The sequence below is a fragment of the Falco naumanni genome, chromosome 20, assembly GCF_017639655.2.
Source record: "Falco naumanni isolate bFalNau1 chromosome 20, bFalNau1.pat, whole genome shotgun sequence".
NCBI classification, from domain to species: Eukaryota; Metazoa; Chordata; class Aves; order Falconiformes; family Falconidae; genus Falco; species Falco naumanni.
In genome coordinates this window covers 1,701,363-1,718,845 of record NC_054073.1, presented here as the reverse complement: position 1 = coordinate 1,718,845, position 17,483 = coordinate 1,701,363, and the positions used below count along the sequence as shown (strand labels likewise).

Here is a 17,483-nt window from a genome sequence, read left to right as displayed (position 1 = left end):
GACGCTACGCTTAGCAGCTTGTCTTAAGGAGGGCTCTGACTTCAGAAATCCCTGAAATTGGGGTTAAAATTCCAGTGATTGAGGACACTGGGGAAAGGACCACCCAGCATGTTGTGTCAAGGAGCCTGAGGGTCAGAGGGTCAGATCACGTTGCAGAGCGAGCCAGGGTGATGCTGGGTGTAGGGGCCCTTCCCTGGGATTTCTCTGAGCTCGTGCACTGAAACTAGCAGTCTAGAAAAGCTTTGCAAAATGCTTATTCTGTAATGTTTTGAGCCAGAGCTACAAACCTGTGTCAGTCTCTACGCAGAGAAACAAAAAAAAAAAAACAGTAAAACCAAAATTTCAGGTCACTCTCATGCTGTTACCTGCCAAAGGGCTAGCAGGGACTTCTGGGCTGGGGTTCTCTAGATTTTTTGAAGTGGGTTGGCTTGTTCTGAAGTCAAGCGAACGAGAAATGTGTTTGCCAGCCCACCTCAGATAACTTTGTTCCCTAGCGCAAGTCCTAAGCTCTGGGAATGTAAGGTAGAGCAGACCCTAATAAGTACTAAGATAAGGCAAAATACCAAAAAACCCGCCTGCTGTAGGCAAGCGCTGCAATGCAGAACAGCTTTGTGGCCCTTGAAGTTAAAAATTTTACTACCAAACCAGGCGGTGCCATAGCTGGGGTGGGATCTTGGTTCTCTGTGCCCTCTGTTGCACCGTGGCCTTTGGTCACCCTGGTTAATACAGATGTGGTAGGTGAGGGAGAAATAAACAAAGAAACAAAACAATCCTGTGTGGCTTCAGAACTGCAGAGGCAGCAGCAGTACCCCTCTGCTTTAACGTCGAGGTTATTGCTCGCCGTTGCCGGCTCGGGCAGTGAGGACGGTAAGGAAAGTGTGGCGAAAGCCCCCTCCGCTCTGCGCCGCTCGGGCTGCCCGTAGCTCTCGCATCTGTTTCCCGGGAGTGCTCCTGTCATGCTCCTCACGGCTCTGGCAGCGCTCACTTTCCAGTACATTCTTCCCTCAGATGATGTGAGGCAAAACAAAGCATGGAGGTGAACGCGACTACTTTTTTGAATTATTTTTTTAAGTACTGTTCTAAAACCTGTTTGAGGTGGAAGGGTAACACAGCAGACTAGTGCTAAAAACACCTCCCGTGCTCCATAAATGCAGTTAGGTTTTAGATGCTCAGCCTCTGAGAGATTGCGTGCCTGCCTTACTGAACACAGGTGGTACCTTCTCTTCTCCTTTCCTGGAGGTAGCTTTTGGGGGATTATTTGTTTTCCAAGGCAGCCAAACCTCAAGAGGAATATGTACCATCAGCCTCTGTAAAACAAGGTTTGCAGATTCCTTTTCCCTGAAAACTGAAAGTGCATGGAGGTTGGTGGGGGTGTCTGTGTGTATTTTTGTAGATGATGTGCGTAACATCTCTGTGTGCCACTTGTCGTGTAGCCATTTCGACTGTGTTGTCCCTCAACGGTGTTGATGTAGCAGCATTACAAAAAAGTGTTGTTGGCTGTGAATCTTACACTGTCTTTGGATTTTGGGGTATTTCTTAAATCTGCTTTTCTGAATTGTTAATACTATCAAAGAGGCTATTGGTTTGTGTTTTGTGTTTGTTTTTTTCTTTAAAGAAAGAGTTGTTTAATGTGACTGGAACCCTAATTCCCCGTTCTGCCATTAACCTTCTAATCATGTGCAGAATGACCTGCACCTCAGTTACGCGTAGAACGGCTGCCCTTGCCTCTTTCATAGGCTCGGTGAGCGCCTTAAAACTTCAAAACAATGTAGATGGTAGGCAGCTGTTTAATGTGTGGTGTTACAAACTAATGACTGCTTTGTTTTATGGAATGGCTCTTCTGCAAAACAGACGTGTCTGTAGGCTGGGTTTCCTAGTACATCTTCCCATTTTTCATTTCTTTAAACTTTTTCCATTTTAGCTTAGATCGCTGATTTTATTTTTAGGTCTGATGATGAACAGAGTTCAGCGGATAAGGAGAGACTTGCCAGGTAGGAGAATGGAGATTTCAAGCATGGACAAGCAGAGTATTTCCTTTCCTTAATGTTTCTCTAGGCATCCCTTCTCTTCCCCACCCCACCCCCCTTCCCTCATCTGCTGCAGTAGAGGACTTGAAACTGAACAGACTTCTGGAAATGGCTGTGTAATTGGAATTAGGAGGGGAGAGGCATTTAGTCCCCTTGTAAGAGTCTTTGGGGAATACACAAAAGGATTTGCTTGCCAAAGACTGTAGGGTAGAGCATGGTTGGGCCATTGCTTTCACTGAGTACTGTAGCTTTGCTAACCCGTGCTAAATACAATTTCTCTTGTGCTGGTTCAAGGTGCCAAATGGCCCATTCCCACCTTGGTGAGGTTTTGCGGCAGGAGTGCAAAACAGACATGAAAAAAAGTACTAGCTCAGGTTTTTTCTACACCATAAAACCTTCCAGGAAAGGTAGTGTCGTCCTGTGCTTTACAGTGACTTAGGCTTACTGAAAACAGGATTAATTTTTTTTTCCCCCCCAAGATCCTATTTGCAATTAACGAGGGGCTGTGGCTGAAATGACCGAAGCAGGCCAGTCGAATGCCCTACCGTTAGTACAGCAATGTGCCCCACAAATGTGTGTGCACAGCTGCAGCTGGTTGGGGTGGTGTGTTGTCAGGACCGCTTTTCTCCAGCAGAGAAACACACCCAGCCCTAAATGTACCCTTCCCTGTTTTCAGCTGCAAAATAAAAACTGCTTGAATCGAGGTTCCTGTTGCTTGCCACCCACAGCTCGTTGCTGCTGCGGAGCTGAGCGGTGGCAGTTTCTGAAGAATGGCTTGTTTTGTGGCTTGCCACCTTGTGAACTTACTCTGCAACTACTTTGGAGTGTTCCACCCTGGACTTGATTCTTGAGCAACGCACAGGACTGAAAAAAGACTGTCTTGGGTGCTGAGAATGCCACAGTTCTGGTCAGTTTATTGCCTGCTGGCTGGTTTAAAAAAAAAAAATACCCCCCAAGCACAGCCCTTCCAAACGGCAGTGTTGCATAGCTTAAATATTTGAGGAGATAAGGAAAGCCTAGAAGTGGGGCCTGTGAGTACAGCAAACAGCAGTGCACCTCTCCTCCGTGAGGCAGCGACCCTTTCATCCGTCCCTGTAGTCAGTTGTTGCCGTCGTGGCACAGCCTGCGGTGAAGAACATTTGGCAGTGGGGCAAGTAAAACGCCTGGTGGTTTCCCAGTAGCTTTTGTCATGAAGGTAGCTTCATTTTCACACTCGAGAACGTGAGTTGGGAGAAACTTGAGTTCAAGGTGAGTGTGATCATTGAAGCACTTCTTTTTCTGATTATCGGTTTCTTGCAGCAAGGACCAAGGTCACTGAATGATTGCACACACACCTGGTAGTGATAAACGCTCCATTTTGTCTTTATCCTCTTTAATTCACTTGCCTGTCTGTGTTCCTTCCAAGACTTCCATCTCGTTTCCCACCTTGTGCTTCCTTGCATCTGATCGATCCATCCTTCTGTATAGGAAACCTGGCTTTTCAGTTCTGTTTTGGAAAACCCACGGCGGTAATCCAGTTAAACGGCATAAGCTGGATGAAAAGAGCCAAGCCTAAACAAGTTGTGTTCTCATCTCTGGGGGTTGATGGGGACCGTGCCCTGCGAGCAGGCTGGCAAAAGGCATGTGAAAAACCTCTTTTAAGGGCTGTGAGTGGGCAGCGTTGGTCGTGGTGCCCCGTTAGAGGCCCATGCGCACCACTCAGGTGTGTGCTGGTGGGTGGCCAGCCCACAGCGGCCTCGATCCGTACAGAAATGAGGTGTGTGTCTGCTCTGAAGCTTTCCCTCTGCCATGGTACTGTAAAAAGTTCTCGATGTAGCTGGGAAGTAGCTTCATAAAAGCACTGCAAAGCGAGACTCTGTCGTTACCGAGGTGCCCGAGTCTCAGCGGCAGCCCTGGCCTCCTCGAACGGTTACCGGAGGTGCACGGGCGTCGGGTTTGATTCATCGTCGGACAGACAGTGGGTGGGATGAGGCTTCACAGTCTCCCTGCACCAGTGCTGTGTAAAAGCAGATCTCCTCAGTAGGGAGGCGAGCTTCGCTTCAAGAGCAGAGGCCACGGTAAAGGAAGAAATCCTTTGGCTTGCTGCAGTGTTGTGGAACTGATGGGGAAGCTTCTTTCTCTGCTAAAATAGCTCAGCCTAGCTCGCTGCCTTCACCAGGTGCCAGGGGACCGATGTGATCCAAAGCAAGGCTCTTGTCCGCAGCAAAGAAGGTCCAACTGTAGACTGTCCTCCTCGCACTTGTTCCTGCGTTCCTTCGTGCACGCCCAGCATGTGAGGCACTTGTAGTCCTTCTAACTCCTGATGACCCTGATGCATCTCTGTGTTTTGCACTCTGGCCTTGTGGAAGCGTTGACATGGGGGAAATGGCTGGGGCTTCTGGCTTGTTGGTAACTTGTTCTTCTTCCTCTCCTCCCTGGCTTTTTGCAGGGAAAATCACAGCGAGATTGAACGTAGGCGAAGGAACAAGATGACCGCCTACATCACAGAGCTCTCGGACATGGTGCCCACCTGCAGCGCCCTGGCCCGCAAACCAGACAAGCTCACCATCTTGCGCATGGCTGTCTCCCACATGAAGTCGCTGCGTGGCACAGGCAATACCTCCACTGACGGCACCTACAAACCCTCCTTTCTCACTGACCAGGTCTTAGCTTGACGCTGCCGTGTGGGAAATACTGCAAGCGGGGAGGGGGGGGGGGGGGGTGGAATTAACCTGTGGGTGGGGGGAGATGGGCACCCAGGGTGGGTTTCGAGGGTGTCAGCTGCTTGGCCCCGGAGTGAAGAGCGTGTCTGTCTGTGAATGCAGGAGCTCAAACACCTGATCCTAGAGGCGGCCGACGGCTTTCTGTTCATAGTGTCTTGTGAGACCGGGAGGGTGGTCTACGTCTCCGATTCTGTGACTCCTGTCCTGAACCAGCCCCAGTCCGAGTGGTTTGGCAGCACCCTCTACGACCAGGTGCACCCGGATGACGTGGGCAAGCTGAGGGAGCAGCTTTCCACATCGGAGAACGCGCTGACAGGTAAAACAGCCTGGGAAGGGACTGGCGGGGGCGGGCAGCACAAAAGCCTGCAGAGGACTTGGATTAAAACCTTCCCTTTGTAGAAGGAACCAAACCCTGGTGCCTTTCTAACAAGGATCCTGCAGCCCCCCCTGAGAATGCATCTAAAGGTACCATCGGTGACGCTTGTGTCTTGCGAGTTTCCTAATATGTTGCCCGGTGCCTGCGTTGGTAAAAGGACTGACGTTGCAGTGGCGTCTTCTTTTTTTTTCTTCTTTAGGTCGCATCCTCGATTTGAAGACAGGAACTGTCAAGAAGGAAGGCCAGCAGTCCATGAGGATGTGTATGGGTTCACGAAGATCTTTCATCTGCCGAATGAGGTAATAAAAGGAAGTCCCTAGGGCAGTGTGATTTGAGCCTGAAGCTGAACTCTCTCACTGTCCCCTTCATGCTTCTATTTCGGCTTTTTTTGCTCGTTCTGAGGTAGGCATAAGGTGGCTGAGCTTTCCTCACCGTGCTAACGGTCAAGGTCTTGAGCTTTTTCTTTGCCCTGTGCCAAGATAGCTCTCAAGACTGTTGTAGAAGATCCAGTTTCAAGGAACTGTTTGTCACCTTCCTTGAAGTCTGTAGAATCTTCATTCTGTTCACTTGTGTGGTGGAGATTCAAAGGTTCATCCCCATTAATAGATTGCTTCCTCTTACTCAGGATTGTCAGATCGGACTGATGTTGCCCCAGAAAGATAAAAGCCCGTCCCTTTGCGTTTCTTGTTCTGCTACAGGTGTGGCAACAGCTCAGTGGATCCAGTCTCTGTAAATCGTCTCAGCTTTATGAGGAATCGCTGCAGGTAAATAACACGAGTTACGGGCGAGCACGCTGCGTTGCTAGGAGGAAAAGGAGCTACAGCTCCATCATCAGAGCGGTGGGGGCACACTGCTGAGTGTGCCTAGCGAGGACTAGTACGGCTCATTGAGGAGTTCAGATAGATCTGCTGGTAGAGGAACCGAAGTACCGCTGTGTTGAGGAAGATAATCTCGGGAGAAGATTAATCTTCTTTGACTCAAAGATTGGATTTGAAGTCAGCTTAACACCGCATGTTCTTTACGCTGTTGTCGTTGGCTCTGGAGTATGTTGTCCCTTTTTAATTTGAAATTGAGATTGATTCCAGCCTCTTCTGTTCTTGAACTTCTGCATTTATGTTAAGTCTTTGTTCTTCTTTTACCCCAAAGACGTTCTGTGGAAGCTTTTTTGAAGTAAAAGTAGAAACCTTGCCTCGCCTTACCCCGGTTTAATACATAACACAATCAGACTGTTTCTCTCTCCCAAGGAATGGCTTAGGTGCAGCAAAAGATGGTGAACCTCACTACGTTGTGGTGCACTGCACGGGTTACATAAAAGCCTGGCCCCCTGCAGGTAATGGCTTAGCTGAAGTGTTCAGTTGTGGTGGGTTTTTTTAAGAGCATAGGGTCTAAAGTTGTCTATTCTATGAACTGAATGTGCCAGCAAATGCTTTGCAAGTATATCGCTCTTTCTTATTTTAAGATTGAACTCAGTTTTTTGCACGTGCTGGATCAGGGATCTGTGTCTCTGGATAGTAGAGATAATGTAGAGGATGAAGATAACACTAGACTTGTCTGATACACTGGCTTGTGCTGGAAGTGGCAGAGTTCTTGAATCCTTCTGATGAAAACAGAGCGGGAGGCAACTTAATTCACTGAATTCCTTCACTGGAAATGATGTTGAATTACATCAAAACAGGGTGGGGAGACGTATTGAAGTCAGAAGTGCATGTCTTTTTCCTCTGGGATTAGCAAGTTTTCCTGTATTAACCTTGCTGGAATTTTTTGGCCCTCCCCTCTCAGGTGTTTCGCTGCCTGATGATGACCCAGACGCTGGCCAGGGCAGCAAGTTTTGCCTTGTGGCTATCGGCAGGCTCCAGGTGGGTAGCATGTGTGGATGGTTCAACATTGCCTCGTCCTGAAAGTCCGCAGAGTTAAGCTGCTCTGTCTGAAGATGTTCCCCACTTGCCACAAATCCAACTGCAGGGCTGGCTGGTCAGGAGAAAGCAGCTCTCGTACGATTCAGTAACGCTGTTCCTGTCTTACCGTGCAGGTCACCAGCTCACCCAACTGCACAGACATGAACAATGTTTGTCAGCCAACAGAGTTCATCTCCCGACACAACACCGAAGGCATTTTCACTTTCATCGATCACCGGTGTGTGGCTACAGTTGGCTACCAGCCACAGGTGAGAAAATGGTAGGAGCTTTCTAAGAAAGTCTGAACAGCAGTTCTTACTTTTCCTTCCTCCCTCTCTTGTATATCGCGGCTCTGCTTATCTAGCAGATCTGATAAAACGATGCCCAGGGCCTAAACCAGACGTGTTTCTTTTCCACCAATTGCTTTTTCATGTGCTTTGCTAAGTACTTTGATCATCGGAAGGATGGATGGCTCTGGATTATGTCTGAAGTCAATTAAGATAATTTTTGCCTCCATTTGAGTTAGAGATCAAATGTTAGTCAGCCGCTGTTGTGCTTCTCTTTAAAATACAGCATGCCAGTTCCTGTACTTGGTTTGTGTAACAGTGATTTGGTGGGGGAGAGCGGTAACTACCTGTCCAAAGTGGAATTAATGAGGCGTACCCAAAAGAGGGAGTCTGCCTGCCAGACAAATGGACTTGATCTCTTTCCCGATCCCTTTAAAACTAGGAACTTCTGGGGAAAGACATTGTGGATTTCTGCCACCCGGAAGACCAGCAGCTTTTGCGGGACAGCTTTCAGCAGGTAAAACATTTTAGCTGCCACTTTGCATGCAGTGTGGTATTCAGATTGGAAACTGTCTTCGTGCTTGCAAAGCAATGAAATGAATTGGAAAACCAAGAGAAAAATAAACCTTAGATGTTTCTCCTTTGCCCAATGGCAAACAGTTACAGGTACAGTCACAAAACTGTAAATGTGCAAAACAAAACAGAAGCATTTGATGTCTAACTCTTGAATTCATCCTCTGGCTGCTAGTTCAGTCTGCTTTTAGGGCCAGAGACGTGGCTACAGAGTGCCTACTTGAATGCCATGCTTCTGTGGCTGAAACACTGGTTCATCTCTAGGGCCCAGCCCAGTGCTGCAGAACTCGAAATGGATGTGGTTTGCTTGCCCTGTTGTCGTTACTCTTATTTCTGAGGGCGTTGGACTTGTGGCAGGGCAGGTAAGACTGCCCCTGTGCTTTCATGACTCCAAAAAGTAGCTGCTCATATCCATTTGTCCAAATAGTTGGAATCGGAAGCAACAGCATGTGCTTCATTTACCGGAGGCTTTTCCATACATCTCACCAGTGCAAAGAGATAAGAGAAGGGAAAGCCAGAAAGGGGATGTTAGATTCCCCTCCCGTGTCATTCGGGAGTCAAGATAGCGTAAGGGAATAGTGCCAGTACCATTTAGTTGGGGAAGACCGAGATACGGTCTTGTAGGCTTTGAGGCAAAGGGCCATCACGAGGTTTTAGTGGGGGGCGGCTTGTGCTCAGAAGCAGGTTGCTCTTCAACACCTTCTTTTATCAGGTACTACTGATGGCATTACGTTTTTTTAGGTGGTGAAGTTAAAAGGCCAGGTTCTGTCAGTCATGTTCCGATTCCGATCCAAAAACCGGGAATGGCTCTGGATGAGAACCAGCTCCTTTACCTTCCAGAACCCCTACTCGGATGAAATTGAGTACATCATCTGTACCAACACCAACGTCAAGTATGTACATGGAAATGACTTGCCAACCACCAGTGATAGCACACGAACCTGATGGGATCTTGTCCCCGAATAACCAGCAACACAGAACTGCAGGAGCTTTGCCCTCTCCCCCTCACCAAGCTCCCCACCAGTTTGCGTAGGCCCTGGAGAAATTACTAAGTCCCGTGAGTGCTCTTTTCCTGGGCTGCAGCAGGCACTAGAGGACTGTAACGTGCAAGAAATGGAATCCCTTTGGCTGTCTCGGTTGTATGGCTTAGCAAGCTGCCAAAGTTCAGCTCCAGCAGTGCCTTTTTTAACTCTGGTTACTGGAGCGAGCCTCCTGGCTGCGTGTTTGCCCCCGGAGCTAATATTAGCGAAGCCTGCCTTTGAATGTAGCTCTTGGGCTGCCGTGACGGGCCGGGGGGGCGGCCAGCCCTGAGAGCGGCTTTTCATGTGAGCAGGACTGTCTGCAGCTGACGGGAGGAAGCAAACACTTATTTTTCTTCACTGCTGTAGTTTGTCCTTGGACTCAGAAATGAGCTGCAGTGGGGAGGCTGCTGTCACTGCTGCGCTCTTCTTTTCCCTCCCTTGACTATTCTAGTGGGTTGGTGCATCTCCTTTGGGAGTGATCAGAGCTGCTCTCTCTTCCCGTGGAGTGAGCTCCAGGCCCCTTACAGAAGAGCAGCAACTGAAATAAAAAATAAAAAATATGCCTGTGCGTGATTCAGAACGGCAGGCTTGGTGGGTGCAGCAAATGGAGTCTCTCCAGCCAGGCAAACAGAAAGCTAGGCTGCTTGTGGGCAAGTGAAAAGCCGGGATTTTTTTTTGTTTTTTTTCCTTTTTGCAGTGAGGCAGGGTCCTAGAGTGCGGGTGGCACTTCTTCCCTTCCTGCAGCTAGTGAGCTGATGCTTTCTGACGAGAAAGTATTAAGGGTTGAGCAGTGACAAATCCCTCTGGCTCTAAAGAGCTGTGGTCTGAGTGCAGGGCTGAAATCTGATGCAGGTCTGATACAGGCCTTAATTCCTGTCCCGCCGTTAGAGATATCTCTTTGAACTCATTCATTCCACACGCATCCATTCTCACATCCATGCTATGCCTTCTAAAAGCACTGCATAAATTCAGACCAGAGAAGCAGCAGTCTGGGTCTGATTGTGTTTGAGGTGCATTTTATCTATGTGCATCTTTGCTGGGATATCTGTATTGTTTCATCTTCGAGATCAGGTCCTACTGAAGCAGCAGTTTGCAAAAGAATTGTCGGGAAAACGCTGGATTTTAATTCCTTTCTTGTGGGAGTTAAACATTAACTGACTTGTGACAGTTAACAGAAGAGCATAAAGAATTCCACCAACGTCTTGGGCTTAAAACCTAAAGCTGCTGGTGGTCTCTGCAGGCTCCAGCTCTGGAGCATCTGACAGATCTGAACGGAAAACCTTGGGGGTTTGTAGGTTCCTACAACCTTTGCTTGTGCTTTAAGGATGATGCAGATCTGGCCATGCTCCTGGTGTAGGTTATTAATTGCTCCCCTGCTCAGTGACCGCGTGGGATGGGGCAGAGCCCTTTGGCTCACAGCCGTTAGCGTTCTGTTACACGACACACACCCCATTTCAGAGACCATGGAAACGAGTGGAAGGATCCTTCACTCAAACAGGCTTTGCAAAAAGCAAAGCTTCTGATCTTGTCCAAGACAAGTGTGCTTTCCTACACGCAGTAGCCAACTGTTTGCTTTCATTGGGTATTTAAAAAAAAAAAATATTTTTTTTTTCTTTCTTTCTTTGCTTTAAAGGAACTCGAGCCAGGAGTCTCGACCTGCCCTGTCAAACTCAATGCAGAGGCCCCAGCTGGGGCAGAGTGTCAACCTTCCCCTGGAGATGGGCACGGCACAGCTGCCCTCAAGGTCAGGAGGTGCTCAGCTCCTTTTACCATGCCTCTCTTGCTGGTTCTGCCCTCCTGTCACATAGCCTTCCTACCCAAACTTTCCTCTCTGCAGCAATGAACTCCTCTGGGCTAATGAATCATTGGTGTAACCACAGAGTATCTGTTTCCTTGGCAATCGCTTTTAGCAGCCGGTGTTCTCCTATTACAGACACTTTCTATTTTAGGCAGCAGCAGCCGCCACAACAGACAGAGCTGGAAGTGGTCCCAGGAAGAGAGAGCCTGTCTGGTTATGACCACTCACAGGTAAATCAACAGGGGGTTTGGTTGCTCCTTCCATTTGTTGTCCTGCATTATTTAAATTACCTTTTGCTGGGGCTTTAAAGGTGGCCACCCGAGCCTGACTTGAGGCTGCTGAGAGTTCGGAGAGGAGGCGGATCTGCCCTGGGTTTTGTTGGATCTGCTTGCTTGATTCTGATCTGCCCCTGTGGCATCCTCCCCGCCCTGCCCGTGGTGGTGCTGCCAGCCCTAAATGGCCTCACTGTCCCCCTAAAATACACAGGAGCCCGGAGAGCAGCGCGGCCGCTTGCGTGCAAAGTCTTCTCCTGCAAAGCCTTTGGCTGTTCTCCGTGCTGGTGCGAGACTGCTGGCTTCCTTTGTGCTGTGCTAACAGCTGACGTTTGTACCTGCTCCCAGGTTCCCGTTCAGCCTGTGACTGCTGCCGGCCCAGAGCACAGCAAGCCCTTGGAGAAGGCAGAGAGCCTTTTTAATCAGGAGCGGGACCCAAGGTTCAGCGAAATCTACAGCAGTATCAACGCAGGTGGGGAGCGCTGGGCTGTCGGGCACGGCCAGGGGCGCGGCGCGTCTTCATCCAATTTCGGTTTCGGTCGGGAGTGCACTTTGCTCTTTCCGAAGTCATTTAGCCCAGTTCTGGGCGCAGAGGCTTGGCGTGACTGTGTCGTGGCAGCCCAGGCCTTGCAGAACAGCCGGTTTGGATGCCGGGTGGGTGATTCCTGGCTGCGCTGACGGGCTGTTGTGACAGAGAATGGTCCTGCAGCCGACGTTTTGCTGGAGAGGTGTGGGGAGGGAGTTGGGTGATAAAGCATCTCTTGCCCTGCTCTTACTGCCTGCCTTAGTCCCATCCCTAGAGAGCAGTGCTCTCTGCTCCTAGTCTGAGCACTGTAGTCTGTAGTGGATGCTCTAACCCCAGAGGACTTTAATGCAAGTTTATTAGAAAATGGAGAGGAAATCAAATTAAACAGGCTTTTACAAAACCATCTGGAGTCCATGGCTGGATAAAGAACAGTCACGTTTACTTTGGCTCAGAACAGCCTTCCTTCATGCGGGCATGTGTCTCGCAACTGGTTCTCTCTCCCCATTCCTGCTGCCGAGGCTTTCTCAGCCCTGTCGCGAATCGCCCTCTCTCCACAGACCAGAGCAAAGCCCTTCCTGCCAGCACAGTGCCTGCCAACCAGCCCCTCTTCACGCAGGGAAACACCTTCACCCCACCACGACCTGCTGAGAACTTCAGGTGAGGCTTCCCCTGCTCATCTCGGAATGGCCTCACGTTAGTTTTGCCTTGTCCGGCGGTCGTTCCTGTTCTGTTTGTGTGTCCTGCAACAGCTGAGTGTTCCCAGCCTCTCCCTGCCTGGCAGCGATTGTCCGTAAACGTGCTGCTACACATTCTGCACAGAAAATATGTGGTGGGGAGCCCATCCAGGCGCTGGTTTCTTTGAGGGATGCAGTTGAGAAGGGCTCCTGCTCTCCTCCCAGTGCCGCTTTGCTCCTGCTCAGAGGTGCAGGAGCTTTGGCGCTGTGTGCAGTCAGCGTGGCCCTTCCTCTGCCGTGCCAGTCCTCACCCTCACAGTCACCGCCTCAGCCACTGCCTCGATTCCCGCATAGCCGTCTGCGCCGTTCCTTGCCACAGCTTGTCTGCGGGATAGCTGTGCCTCTCAGACCGAAGCCCAGCAGCTGAGCTGGGTGAGAACTCCCACCGAGCGCTCCTCGCCTTGCCCAGAAACCCAGCACCTCCTGCCAGTTGTACCCACAGCAGGGCAGCACGATGGGCACTGGCGAAGTTACCCACGTTTCTGCGCTTGCTTCCCCGCACCAGTAACTCACACGGATGGTGTTTGTGGCTCTTTGTCCTGTACGTGATGCCCAGTGTCCTAAGGGCACCTCTCCTGTCTTGCAGGAGCAGCGGCATGGTACCTCCTGTCAACATTATTCAGCAGCAGCCCTCGTCAGCGGGCCGGATCTTAGCACAGATTTCACGCCACTCCAGCCCAGCTCAGGTCAGCGGAACCAACTGGGCTCCAGGGACACGGCCGGTGTTCACGCCCCAGGTAGCAAAGCCTGAACCCTCGGTGCAGGCCCCGAGCCCCCGCTGCGTTGCAGACCCTTCTCGCCGCCACAAATCCACCGGCTCTGACGCTGGGTGACGGAGCAGTGCTGCGCGCCCGCGCGCCGCCTCCTTCAGGGCCAGTCCAGCACCTTCTCACCCTGGCTGACATTCAGAATAAATGCAACTCTCCTCTTCTCCTGTTTCTTGCTCTCTTACAGCAAGTGGGGTCCCAGACTGTGAAGACTCGGCCCCCTTCCTTCAGCATGGGGACTTTCCAAGGCACCCCGTCCTCCTTCAGTCCCATGACAGCACCTGGCTCTACGGCTTCTCCTACCGGCGCTGCTTACCCGAACCTTGCCAGCCGTGGCACCGGCTTCAGTGAGTATGACTTGGGGCGCTGGGACGTGGCAGGGGGGGCAATTAAATCCCCTCAGAGGAAATCTGGGAGCTCCAGCCGTGTACAGCCTTGGTGTGATGCGCTCCCCGTGTGTTCGGACAATGCCCAAACAGCTCAATCCCTGTTCACGCTGCCTTTATCGCCTTTAACCATCGCCCCGGCGTGAGGCTCCAGAGCAGGTGAATTTACGGACAGCCCCTCCAAAGCTGTAAGGTGGCTTTTACTGGTTTTTATTTCAATTTAACTATCGCCCCGGCATGAGGCTCCAGAGCAGGTGAATTTTGAACCGTTCTAAGGCTCACTGGGAGGAAACAACCCCCCCTGGGACTCCCCTGCGTTTTTCTTGTGCCACCCCTGGATGGGTGCCGACACATGCCTTACTGCGTGTGGTCAGTGACTCTTCCTGGAGGGGGAGATCTTACCAGTAGGCACCACAGAACGAGTTGTGTGCTTCCCAGCGCCGTTCAAGGATCACAGAAACTGGAGCCCCACACCAGGAATCGGCTGCTGACTTGTTCTCTGTCCAACAGCCACGGAAGCGGCGCAGACGCCCAGCACATTCGAGACGCGGGCAGCCGAAGGCGTGGGGATGTGGCCGCAGTGGCAAGGACAGCACCACGGCCCAGCGTCTGGGGAGCAACACGTGCAGCAGCCGCAGCCAAGCCAGCCTGAGGTCTTCTCAGTAAGACGGTGCTTTTGTAACCTCCCGAGCGAGGACGTGTGGGCTGATTTGTGAGAACGAACGGGCTTTTGCTGCCTGAGTGTGGGCAGCTGCCTGAAGTGCTGAGGGCTTGTCCCTCTAGTTCATGATCTCTGGTGAGGTCTCAGACTTGTGGATAACCTGATGGAGCTGGAACTGGAGAGGGGAGGGCAGGAGGAGGGTGTCAGTGGGATGGGATTTGTGTCTTGGGCCATTGCAGGATCAGTGTGAAACTACCCGCTCTGCAGTTGTATTAACCCTTCGGCTCTAATTAATAACAAAAGAAGCCAAACACACGCCCTTACCCTGCCCCCAGTCCAATAAAATGAAGATAAGGGAGTTCAGAACTCCACTTGTGACTTGCTACCCCTGCTTTCGAAGGAGTCGGTGCAGTCACAGGACCGCAGACAGGTCGGGGCTGGAAGGGACCTCTGGAGACCATCAGACCAACCAACCCCCTGCTGGAGCAGCTTCTCCCTCAGCAGGTTGCTCAGTTGTGTCCAGGCAGGTTTGGGCTGTTTCCCCGAGAAGGAGACTCCACAACATCTCTGGGCAGCCTCTTCCAGCGCTCTGCCACCCTCAGTAGTTTTTCCTCCCATTCAGAAGGAACTTGTGTTGCAGTTTGTGCCCGTTGCTCTGGTCCTCGCGCTGGGCACCGCTGAGAAGAGCCTGGCCCCGTTCTCTCGGTGCTCACCCTCAAGGTGTTTGTAGGCATTGACAGGATCCCTCTCAGCCTTCTCCAGCTGACCTGCCCCAGCTCCCTCAGCCTTTCCTCGTAAGGGAGATGCTCCAGTCCTCTCATCATCTTCGTAGCCTCTGCTGGCCCTTCTCCAGTAGCTCCCAGTCTCCCTTGAACTGGGAGCCCAGCACTGGGCACAGCGCTGCAGAGGTGGCCTCACCAGGGCAGAGGATCCTCACCAGGAGGATCCCCTCCTAAGTCACCGCTCGTGACTTAAGTTTGCTGCTCTCCTGCAGCCTTGGGTGCAAACCCTGGGCGTCCCGGGGTGGGGGGGGGGGGAAGGGACCGTCCCAGGTCACAGCACCTGCTCTGGCAAACTCCCGCGTGACTGAATCACTGACGTGGTGCTCTAGAGCAGGGAGTAACTCTCTCCTTGTATCCTCACAGGACATGCTGACGATGCTGGGAGACCAAGGACCCAACTACAACAACGAAGAGTTCCCAGAGCTGAATATATTCCCTTCTTTTTCAGAATAAAATAAGCCCTAGGGGAAGCAAATTATAACTATATATAATATCCATGTGTAAAGGAAAACACCTAAGTCTTTTTTTCAAAGACTGCTGAACTTTCTAAACACTTCCTACCTTCTGGAGGCGAAGCTCTGCCCCACAGCCTGGAGGATGGGCGGCCGCGCAGGAGGAAGGGGCGCTGGTTTTGGGCACCTCGGCGCGGCGCTGCCAGCGGGGGACTGTTGGAGGCAGCAGGACTTGAGTGCTGCGAGTGCAGCCGCACGCACTGACCGAAGGCCCCACACGTCCCGAGCGGTTCTTGTTCCGCACGCTGGGTGGGTCGGGGGGATTCCTGTCTGGGTGACGGACAGCCCCTCCAAAGTTGTAAGGTGGCTTTTACTGTTGGTTTTTTTTATTATTTCAATCTTCTTTACCGTGACTTTTTTTTTTCTATAAAACACAAAGTATTGTAACTTTTTAAATATTGGAAGAAACTCTTCCAAGCGTTAACCCTGTATAAGACAATTTGGGAGGATGCTTGCGGAGGAATCCTGGTCACAAGCTTGGAGGGAGCTTGGCCGCCTTTCGGGGGGCTGCTCCTGCGCCTCCAGCCCGGGGTGCTCTAGGGCTTCCCACGCTGGTGCGTGTCTGGACGCCGTCTCTTCCGTGAACTGTGCAATGATGGGCCTCGGTTGTCAGTGCGACCTATAAACTCCCGGGGGGGCCCAGTCGTTCGTGTGAATGACGGGATTGTTAACGAGCCATAAAAAATATTATCAATGTAGCTTTGTTCTCCACGCATCAGTTTGGCAGCTGATGGTTTCTGTGCTGCCGTGAACCGATGGTTCAGCAGGTTTTCTGTCGGGGCGGGGGGAAGAAAAACCGCTCTGCGCTTTCCGTGCGATTTCCCCACGTCCAGGTTGAGTTCCTCGCCTTCGTCGAGGAGCTGGATGTCGGGTTCTGGACGTGCTGGAGTTGTGTTCTTCACTAGGAGCTGCGAACGGCAGTGTTTGCTCTTAGACTCACCGTCTCCTTAAAGAAAAAACGATGCCATATGATGACCCTGTTGCCAAATCACAAAACGGAGGAGAGCAGGGAAATACCGGGAACAGAATGGTGTTTGGTGGTTGGGTTTGGGTTTTTTGGGGTTGTTTTTTTTTTTTTTTCAATGTGTCATTTTTAAATTTTAAACCTTGACTTTGAATCTTCTGGCTTCTTCAGTGGAAAAAAACCTTCTGGCAAGTCTTACTCTCCTCAGGGGCTGCAGGGGCTGGAAGAGTGGTTTGACTCCCCCTGCGATGGCAAGCCTTGCTTCAGTTGCAGCAGGAAAATTTGTTCATTGCGGAGTCAGACTTGGAAGGCAACTTGGCACAAGTGCAGCAGGGGAAGAAGATTATGAAGCTTTCCAGGAAGGCTGCTTTTGTTTCGGATGAAATTTGTGCATTTCTCCCTCCTCCCTGTGTGTTGGTGGGGCTGCTCCAGACCCCCAGGCTGGCCGTGAGTGCCCTCTCCGCTGGCGTGGGGCAGGGAAGGGACGCGGGGTTTGGAGTCGCCGGTGGGCTGATGTGGGAGACCCTCCGAAGAGCACATTTCGGCGACGTCCCCAGCAGAAAGGCTTGGAAACACTTGGGTTCCTGGCAAGCGTCCTACTTGTGGAGACCCGGAGAGGTTCCCCTGGGTAGCAGAGCAGAAAGCTTTTCATTTATTTTTTTTTCCTCTCCTGCTTGTGTTGGAAAATCAGGATTTGAAGGAGTTTGTTGGGTGTGGGTTTTTTGGTTTTGGTTTTTTTCGGGTTTTTTTTCCTCGCTCCAAACACCACTTCCACCTTTATCTGCGGAAAGGTGGGAACCTCCTGGTAGGGAGTCTGGAAACGTCCCGTGATCGAGCTCCGTCCTTTCACCCAGGGAAACCGCGACCAGCAATACCCGCGGTGGCGCCTCGCGCTGCCCTGTCCCGCGCCGTCCCCGTCCTTTGAAGGTTTCTCTGATTCAGAGGAGATCTGGACCCCCCCTGGGCAGAGGGGGCACGGGAAGGCCCAGCACCCCGCCGGTGTTGGAGCCCTGCCGGGATGAAGGATGGAGCAGCGCTCTGCCGGAGGAGGAGGAGGAAAATTCCCATTTCTACAGAAATGGAGCCCGACCTTCGTGGAGCTGCAGCTCTGACGCTTCCTGGAGCCCCGTCCGTCAGCAGCGGGAGCCGGACTTGCCCGTGGTGCTTTGACACCCTCCCCCCCCCCCCGCCTTGCGCCG

The 17,483-nt window shown here is 51.5% G+C and overlaps 1 protein-coding gene across 11 annotated transcripts in view; it reads left to right on the top strand.

Annotated features, from left to right (window-relative positions):
- Positions 1-15,744, top strand: part of ARNT (aryl hydrocarbon receptor nuclear translocator) — a 29,075-nt gene extending 13,331 nt beyond the window's left edge. For 2 of the 11 annotated variants that reach the window (XM_040618520.1, XM_040618519.1), the window contains 19 exons: positions 1,947-1,991; positions 4,456-4,669; positions 4,832-5,045; positions 5,129-5,194; positions 5,305-5,404; positions 5,804-5,869; positions 6,350-6,435; positions 6,885-6,961; positions 7,135-7,269; positions 7,730-7,804; positions 8,602-8,753; positions 10,516-10,626; positions 10,832-10,910; positions 11,301-11,424; positions 12,036-12,135; positions 12,799-12,949; positions 13,167-13,326; positions 13,876-14,027; positions 15,172-15,744. In XM_040618520.1, coding sequence (XP_040474454.1) covers positions 1,947-1,991; positions 4,456-4,669; positions 4,832-5,045; positions 5,129-5,194; positions 5,305-5,404; positions 5,804-5,869; positions 6,350-6,435; positions 6,885-6,961; positions 7,135-7,269; positions 7,730-7,804; positions 8,602-8,753; positions 10,516-10,626; positions 10,832-10,910; positions 11,301-11,424; positions 12,036-12,135; positions 12,799-12,949; positions 13,167-13,326; positions 13,876-14,027; positions 15,172-15,261 — 2,197 coding nt within the window. In that variant the 3' untranslated portion in view covers positions 15,262-15,744. Of the gene's footprint in view, positions 1-1,946; positions 1,992-2,774; positions 2,935-2,957; positions 4,300-4,455; positions 4,670-4,831; positions 5,046-5,128; positions 5,195-5,304; positions 5,405-5,803; positions 5,870-6,349; positions 6,436-6,884; positions 6,962-7,134; positions 7,270-7,729; positions 7,805-8,601; positions 8,754-10,515; positions 10,627-10,831; positions 10,911-11,300; positions 11,425-12,035; positions 12,136-12,798; positions 12,950-13,166; positions 13,327-13,875; positions 14,028-15,171 lie in introns of those variants that run through there. The other 9 variants (XM_040618523.1, XM_040618529.1, XM_040618530.1 and 6 more) reach the window with 9 other exon arrangements.
- The last annotated feature ends 1,739 nt before the right edge of the window (positions 15,745-17,483 follow it).